General features: G+C 41.0%; 1 protein-coding gene across 1 annotated transcript; it reads right to left on the bottom strand.

Annotated features, from left to right (window-relative positions):
• Positions 1-2165: 2165 nt before the first annotated feature.
• LOC135475616 (uncharacterized) lies at positions 2166-8760 on the bottom strand. The gene is made up of 5 exons (XM_064755545.1): positions 8633-8760; positions 6774-6949; positions 4460-4595; positions 3687-3882; positions 2166-2567 (listed from the first exon to the last, which is right to left on the bottom strand). Exons 1-5 carry the CDS (start codon positions 8758-8760, stop codon positions 2166-2168), a joined length of 1038 nt encoding a protein of 345 aa, XP_064611615.1.
• Between the last annotated feature and the right edge of the window lie 327 nt (positions 8761-9087).

Here is a 9087-nt window from a genome sequence, read left to right as displayed (position 1 = left end):
TATCTAATACTTATGTACCCAAAACCAATCAGATTATCCACCAAAACTGGTGAGGGGAAAACAAGAATGTGTGATTATTAGACACCCACGGGTCTGCAGCTGGTCTGGATTTGGTCGATCGAGAGTAAGGCCGCGCAAGGGGCCGGTTGCTCAAAAATGTATTAGCTAATACGGGTATTATGTCATATTATATATTTATGATTTTGACAAAACCCCGCAACCAATACAGTTGTACAGAGACCAAATGGAGTAGCAGCAAATTTTGTTCATATTTAGTATACTGATATACATAATAATTTGTGGGCCAGGTACAAAACTAAAGGCTTGGCTTGAAGTCAAATCTGGTATTAACTCTTCATACAGTTTTGAATAACCGGGTTCTGTATACCATGATGCATAACAAGGGCTCAGACTGATCCGCCCTTTTACAATGTACCTTTTATACATCCAGTATAAACACTAATCTCAAAAGTGAAAATTTACATAGTAAAAAGTCGCTGCTTGGCAGCCTGTGACACCGTTATTGCCGATGGTTTTTGAACGTTTAGTCGTTGGGATATCACTCATTCAATTCCAAAAGTCCCAGTGCTTTACTCCGCTGAGTCAATCATGCCGTTGTGCTCTGTGCTCTGTGCTTAAGATCGTGGTGAAAACTGGAATATTCCTATCTGTTGAGGTGACTAACGTCGGCGTGGATTCGTTAACTGCCAGCTGTCGATCGTTCGATTGGGTACTTTAAACACAAACATTGGATACATTATTGCCCTGTGGGAAGTTTTGGACAAATTGTTTACAGGAACCAAAGAGCAAAATATGTAATAATGACTTAAATATGTAATAATGACCTAAATATGTAATAAGGAACCCAAACGTGAACCCATGTGTGAATTGTCACTGAATTTTGGTCAATAAGTTTGAATGGGAAATTGAACGGATTCATAGAAAAGGAGGTTGCATGTCGGATTTTTTGAAAGGCATCCAATGGCTCAGTAACATCTGTCAATCTGTTAAAAAAACGCGAAGTCAGTAATCACTAAGTTATTTTGATAGTAGGCCACTTTAATGCCATTGGCTACTTTAATTGTAGAAATGGTGTGTCATCATGGCCACCATTTATTCCAGTTCATAGATTCATTCAATTTCACACACTCATTCCAGTTCATAGGTTCAATCAATTACACACACTCATTCCAGTTCATAGATTCATTCAAATAGGCACACTCATCCCAGTTCATAGATTCATTCAATTTCACACACTCATTCCAGTTCATAGATTCATTCAAATAGGCACATTCATCCCAGTTCATAGGTTCAATCAATTACACACACTCATTCCAGTTCATAGATTCATTCAAATAGGCACATTCATCCCAGTTCATAGATTCATTTAATTACACACACTCATTCCAGTTTATAGATTCGTTTCATAAATGAATCAACCAGATTTTTCATCGCCAAATTCGTGTTACCAGTTCTGAAATATTCGTGCGGGTGGGCATTAAGGACATGACACACACCACAAGAAATTCAAGCGGTTAACATGACCTGCATTAGGTCTGAGATGGTAAATAAAAGGCTCTCGGACCAGAATCGCCCACATTACTGTCCACAAGTCTTGGACAATCAATGTTACACGTTTTGTGACTGTGGTATAACAATGGCTCGATTATGCAATAGGGACAGTGCAATTGCAATTGGCATTTTGGAGGCTAACACCCCTGTAAAACAGGTTGCACGTCGAACGGGGGTGACACCAAACGCCATTCGGAAAATGCGAGCGAAGTTTCACGCATCAGATGTCAAGGACCTCCCAAGAAGTGGAAGGCCCAGGGCAACCACATAAAGACAAGATCGGCGAATCGTAAACGTCGCACCAAGGAACAGAACGACATCAGGTGTAAGGGTTTGTGTGTGTGCCACACAGACAAAAAACAATGCCATTTTCGACTCGGATTCAACTTGCTCGTCATGTGACTTAACATCCATTTTGAATTTCAGCACCAGAGGTTCGAGATCATGCTAGTGTCGAGGCGAGACGGTTGAGTGGCCAAACAATCAGGAGACGTCTAAAAGCCGTCAGAGTACGTCCCAGGTGGCTGGTAAAGAAAGCCTTGTTGCTCCGCCGTCATAAGATACCGCGTCTGCGGTGGGCGACAAATCACGTTCTATGGACTAGACGGCAATGGGGCAAAGTTCTTTTCACCAACGAAACGCGTGTGTGTCTCCGTCACGTTGACTCTAGGAGATGTGTGTGGCTTCGGAAGGGTGAACAGCACGCAGAGTGCTGCGTTCAGCCAGTAACGGCCTTTGGTGGTGGCAGCGTAATGGTCTGGGCAGGCATCAGTCTGACAAGCAAGACCGATCTGGTTCCTATTGAGGGAGACTTGAACGCTGCTGGCTACGTTGCTCAAGTCCTCAGACAGCATGTTTTGCCCTACGCAGCCACCGTTGGAGATGGATTTGTCTTCATGGACGACTATACGCGTCCACACTGTGCAAGGATTGTGAATCACTTCTTCCAAACTGAAGGCATTGACCGGATCCAGTGGCCCGCGTGATTTCCGGATCTAAACCCCATCGAACATCTTTGGGATCAGTTGATACAATCAGTCTATCGTCGAGTTGGGATGGAGTCCACTCTTGACGATTTGAGACGCCACCTTCACGAAGAGTGGTTAGCCATACCAACGTCAGATCGCACGCCTCATCAACACAATGCGAGCGCGTTGTCCAAATGTGATACAATCTCGTGGTGGCTACACACAATATTAATAATTACTGTAAAAATGATCGAATTCTGTGATAAAATAAAGAATCGGGGTTGAAAAATCAGGTTGACTCCTTATATGAAATATTCAAAATCGACCGACTTTCAGTTCTTGCATGCCCATTAGCGCACAACTGCACCTGCACGTTAATCCTTGATATACCACGTTCATCGGATTACTGGGATAGTGTGTGCAGAATTTCACTGCGATCTGGTACATACCACGGGAGATATCAAACAACGTCTTCGGGGGAACTTGCTTTTCTTGCACTGTATATATGTAAACAGACGTAAAAATGAACATGTCAAATTGTCCTGTTTCGGTGCTTCGACAGAACATCTACATAGTTTATGTGAATTATCTTTTTTTCCACTGCCCAGCTAGCAGTGCTTGAGATATCAGCAGGTTTGTACTGTTTTAATCTGATTTTCCATAGGCTTATTGGTGATAAGAACTTTCCAGCTCTTAAATCTTCTCAAACCTGTACTTGTGGAATATTTTACATTTTTCCAGAAAGACCAAAGGATAGCTAATGTGTATGTCCGAGCCAGACAAATTCAAAATGGTGATATCAAAATGTGAAAATACAGAAAAAAAATACGCGCCACTTCATTGGGCTGTCTTATTAGGAAATAAGATAATTAGGTAGAATGTAAGGATTGATCAAAGAATGCATTATAATCGTGGTTGTATGAGATCGACTATTTACAGGTCAACTGCCCGTCCACCATACGCAATCATTTCAAGTTTAAAATCATGACTCGTCTAGGTTAGTAAATCTACACAGGCCGCTGTTTACCAGCTTACAGAAAACACCCAAGACCCACTGCAGACATGATATTGTTAAAGCTGCTACAAGCGGGCCTTCTCATTCACAGGTTGGTCTAACATATCTACGGCCTTCCGGTATACGTTCACTTTCATCTGTTGTAGGCACATCCGGTCAAACGTCTGTTTCCCGAGGATATCTGAGCCAAGTTGCATAGCTTCTTTGATGAGGTTCTTCCCTGGACAAACCCTGTTTACTAAACGTTCCTTAACGGCCTCATCAGCGGTGAAACGTTTACCAAAGACAAAAAGAAACTGCTCTACGGGACCAGACGGGATTTTGCACCTGCAAAAACAATCACAATGGTAAAGAATAGAGTTGATTGTGACAGATTTAGCTGTTAGTGAAGGTTTTCTTCCAGCTGATTAGTCTAAACGTAGGTAATCATGACAACGACGTTACAACAGACAAACGTAAGACATTCCACAAAACGAAAATTACAACAATTTTCCCAACGTGTACACGAGAGAACTGGTTATATTTCAGATGAGAGGATCAGTTTTATTATTTATCTTTGTTTATAAATTTTCATGACTAAGACTTTTCTTGGGTCTTTCACAAACTTTCCTGGCTCTTTGGTCGCCTGTGTTGAATAAGATTTTAGAAACTGGTCCTGTGACCTGGAAATGTCCTTCATGGTTAACGCCTGTATACAAATGTCCCTTAAAATGCCTGAATCAATCAACATGTTGGTGCAAACCCCTAAATCCCAATCCAAAAGTTTTATCAACAGCTTCGTGTTTAATCTAGTCTCATTGCTACAGTTTTATGAAAAACACATTGGAACAAAGAACTGAAAGCACTCAAGGACTAACCGGAGATTAACACACGGTGTAAAAAGATGCATACAACTGGTAATTACCTGACAAGTTCTATCATCCAATCAGGAAGAGGCATCTTCAAGTGAATCTCATTTAAACTGATCCAGCCTCGTTCTGACTTCATCACCCGGACATCATGCGCCATTGCCATCATCGCGCCTCCAGCGAAAGCGTGGCCTGTTAACAAGACATGATTGGAAGTTAAATAGTTTTTTTTATATTTCAAGCCGTAAGAGAGGTAAGCAGGAGCCTTTGACACTACAGATGTCAGAGGTGAAAAAAATCGAACAATGTTGAGTCTCAAAAATCGTAACTTTTAACGTTGATTTCTGCATTTCTATATTTCTACGCTTTTTGGAAGCCGGTAAATATTTTCTTAACACTGTAGGACGGAATCATAAATTTTGGAAAACGCGGGTATGTTCTAAACGAATGCGTGAAATCAGTATTCAAATCGTGTACCATGTATATAAGTTATCGATAATAAAACATATATCGCAGTTGAAGCAAAGCGCCAGAGACGGTCTGTCTATATTTTCTATACAACAGAATTATGCTCATTGTAAAACATAAGGAACTTACAGTGAAAGCGTTTCATGGAATAACCTTGACACACTTGTTTTTGCAGTAATAACTTGTGACGATTGACATAATCACAATGCACAAATGATCTACAAAAATGCTACCAGACGATATATGTACATGCTATATACAGGACTCGGTATATTGCTGTCGAAGTAAGAAAAAAGTCGAACTTGAGGGCATCCGTGACCGAGGGGGTAAGCACGCCAGCCACCCATCAATACGGTCGCTGTGAGTTCAAGTCCAGCTCATGCTGGCTTTCTCTCCGGCCGTACGCGGGAAGGTCTATCAGCCGCCCACGGATGGTCGTGGGTTTCCTCCGGGCTCTGCCCGGTTTCCTCTCACTATAATTCTGGTCGCCGTCGCACAAGTGGAATTTCTTGAGTACGACTTAAAACACCCATCAAATAAACGGATAAATAAACCAAAGTCAAAGTTGAACTATCCTTCTTGTAGTACAGTCGGCGAGAAAGGAAATTTGATTTTTGTATAAATTTAGGACCAGATAAGATATGCCATCTAGTGTGTCTGTGTTGTAATTTACATCCAGCGAAGGTGGATACATATCTTTCACAGCCTTTGCTATAAATGGATTGCGTAAAGCTAGCAGATCATCAACATACCGTTTAGTGAATGAGAAAGATCGGGTCTGGTGAACATTATTCCTTAACAGGTAATAGTCGTATTTATACTAGAACAGGAATAGGTCAGCCAAAGTGCAGCAAAGTGGAGAAATTCCTGGTGCCCTTACATGGTAGGCGTATTTATACGAGAACAGGAATAGGTCAGCCAAAGTGCAGCAAAGTGGAGAAATTCCTGGTAGAGGTGTCCTTACATGGTAGGCGTATTTGAGCGTCTTGTTCTTCAAGAAGACATTGGGGTTCTTAAGAATCCACATACAGCTGACGCCTGATTGTTTTTTACAGTTGCACAACAGTACTTTTTCCACACTGACTACACATCCTGTGGTGCTTTCGTTAAGAGGGTTGCATTCTACAGGAATTTATGCATTTTTGGAATACGGTAAAGTTGTGGTATACAAGCGTGGCAGTATGGTACGAATATACTCCTTTGTTTGGAAAGCAATGCTGTTTTTTAATTACATGTAGTTCCTTCAGATTATATGTCGCTATAAAATACGTTGATGCTATGGTAATTCTAGTAGTACTAATTCTAGGAGAGAAATATAATTATCAGGAGATTTGTTCACAGGAGCAATGACGTATTTTCTATGAAGGTCATCAAGTTCAAAAATTGTTTGGCTGTCTCAGAAGCATTAGTATTGATGTGACTCGTCACATGTACGGATCGCACAGTTTAGCACAGAGAACTGTAGAGGTGGACATTACTTGTGTAACCGCTTCACTCAATACTTTAAGAGGAAGTGCATGTAATACTATGCGTGCATGTCATTAGCTGTTTTAGATAAACCTACCAGGTAGCTATGGGATCATACACACTGGTGACATTACATCATACAAGTTAGAGGATCAAAAGCATTGGCGATATTGCATCTTACAATTTAGAGGATCAAACGCACTGGTAACATTACATTTCTTACAATTTATAGAATCAGTTAATCATTTTCCTTGGATTAAAAGATTAAGTTCCTCAACACGGGCTCAGTGCTGTCGGTTTGTTGACTTCAATTAAGATTCAAGACACAATTTAAAACGTCAGCCTGTTTCCGATACTTTCCCTGTCCCATGCAACAACACCTATCCCACCCGCCTCCCCTCTCATCCTTAATTCCATACTAGGCCTATAACTTACCATTAATCGCGGCGACGGTAACCATCGGAAATGTTAAAAGCCGCTTAAAAGTCTGCTTCAATAGCTGCCGAAAACTCGAGTACTTTTCTGGCCATTCTGAAATCCACTGCAGATCGAGTCCGTTACTGTAAAATTTGTCAGTACCTGTCGTTATCAAGATCTGGACCGATGGATTCCTGCAAATAAATGAAACGCCCTGAGCTAACTGTAGGCCAAATAGATCAACACACACGTTGTGGTAATTGTAAGCAAAATAGGTCAACAAAACACGCTGTAGCCTGTGTAATTAGTTCAACGAACGCGATGTAGAAATTGAAACAAAATAGGTCACCAAAACACGCTGTGGTAACTATAAGCAAAATAGGTCAACACAACACGTTGTGGTAATTGTAGGCAAAATAGGTCAAGAAAACACACTGTGACAACTCTATTCATTTGATTTATTTATTTATTTATTTATTTATTTGACTGGTGTTTTACGCCGTACTCAAGAATATTTCACTTATACGACGGCGGCCAGCATTATGGTGGGCGGAAACCGGGCACAGCCCGGGGGAAACCCACGACCATCCGCAGGTTGCTGACAGACCTTCCCACTTACGGCCGGAGAGGAAGCCAGCATAAGCTGGACTTGAACTCACAGCGACCGCTATTCATTTGAGGCGTGCCTAATTACCAGCTGAGGCTAAAATTTCAAGATCTCTATATGTCTGTGTACTCATTCAAAGGCAAAGACCACTCTAAAATGAAGTCTGTATCAGACGAAAGATCATTAAAAACTGTCCGGGAAAATAGTTGGATTTATATTTTTAGAATTTTTCTAACCGAGTAAAATTGTGTTGAAAGACCAGATTACACGGTGGTCTGTTGTGACCCAGAAGGTATCGATTACGTCAAATCTATATTTTTTACCTGGAATAATTTGTTTCAAGGTCCAGTCAGCGAATATATTCATAGATCTATATGTATGTGCATTCTGAATGATGCAATGTAGCAGCCCAATATATGTTAAGTAACAAAAACCTTTCTACAGAAATAGATCTACTTTATGTAATTCTGTGACGTCATTGGTAGCATTGTGGTCAGAAAAACCCACCATAGAATAAAACATTCGAGTGCATTTTACTAGGTAAAACAACTTGTAACAAAAAAAGTCAATTATTTTCATGGACAGGTTTGAATAGTCTTTCATCTGATAGACCTACGTTCTTCATTTTATTGTTTTTGTTTTTTTTTTTTGTTTTGTTTGTTTTTTTGTTTGTTTTTTTTTGTTGTTGTTTTTTTTGCCTTAATTATGGAGTTCTAATTTATAACGGTTTTGGTTGTTTCTACAGAAATAGATCTAGTTCATGTAATCCCGAGGCGATTCTAGTCGGTAAGTATACTTGTATGTATACAGAAGTGAAAAGCATCTTTTCTGTGTTCCTGTTGTAGAACCTCTATGAGGTTTGGCCTGGGATCAAACCAGGGACGGATCACTAGTACCCAAAAAATTGAAGACACTAAATACTACATGTTGTTGCCTCACTTGGGGCTCAGCAGGAAGAGGTTATAGCAAGGAAATCAGAGCCCGGTTGTCATTGGCCTGGTGTCAGTTCAATGTGGCTGGGTGGGGTGTCATGCCTGATGTCTTCATCATGATATTTAGAGGCGGCAGCACTCTTAGCGGAATGTTATCTCCGACCTGCCTCAAGCTATCATTCATCCATTATACGCAACGGGATGGAAGTTTTCCCCTCGTTAAAGTTCAAATATCCCGCCCTGCGCATGTGCACGCAGCAGTGTCAGGATATGGGTCAATGGTACAGCATGTCAACCAGTCATGTGGGGAAAATGAACACGGCGGGTAGGCTACCTACCTTTCGATGTTGTCAAGGGCTTTGTTGTACTCTTTTAGAAAACTGTGGTTAAATCTGTTATCTCCGGCTGTCATGCGCAAGAGTGCAACTGTCTCATTCACAAGAAATTCCGTTTGAATAGTTGCCATTGTGTGTACAGCACAACTTTTTGTGTATAAGACGTACCTTCAAATATAGAGCACAGTTTAGGGGGGCGTAACTTATACACTAATACATTTGTTGCAAGGAGATTATCTCCCCTTGAGTGCGGGTTTACATACATGTATTTCTACCATTTATTATTTGAGTGCCGCTTAGTGTCGTTAGGAATGAATGATTATGGCTTAACGCCACATTGGCAATTTTCCAGCCCTATCGTGGCGAAGTTCTGTTAGGACTATGGTGCCTAAGAATATACCATCACAACCACCATCTCAAGGCTGTTTAAAGGCCTAGGACTACAATGTGCAGTAGGC

Source organism: Liolophura sinensis, chromosome 9 (assembly GCF_032854445.1).
Source record: "Liolophura sinensis isolate JHLJ2023 chromosome 9, CUHK_Ljap_v2, whole genome shotgun sequence".
In the NCBI taxonomy this organism is placed as follows: domain Eukaryota; kingdom Metazoa; phylum Mollusca; class Polyplacophora; order Chitonida; family Chitonidae; genus Liolophura; species Liolophura sinensis.
Note: the sequence above shows the minus strand (reverse complement) of the source record. Positions and strands in the feature narration are given on the sequence as shown.

What these genes read in the sequence shown, in the direction of transcription:
- LOC135475616 (XM_064755545.1), bottom strand. Translation starts at nt 8,760, where the DNA reads ATGGCAACTATTCAAACGGAATTTCTTGTGAATGAGACAGTTGCACTC. An exon ending in TACCGTCGCCGCGATTAATG is followed by an intron (nt 4,596 to 6,773) that starts GTAAGTTATAGG and finishes TCTTGTTAACAG; the next exon opens with GCCACGCTTTCGCTGGAGGC. An exon ending in TGTGCCTACAACAGATGAAA is followed by an intron (nt 2,568 to 3,686) that starts GTGAACGTATAC and finishes GATGGGGTTTAG; the next exon opens with ATCCGGAAATCACGCGGGCC.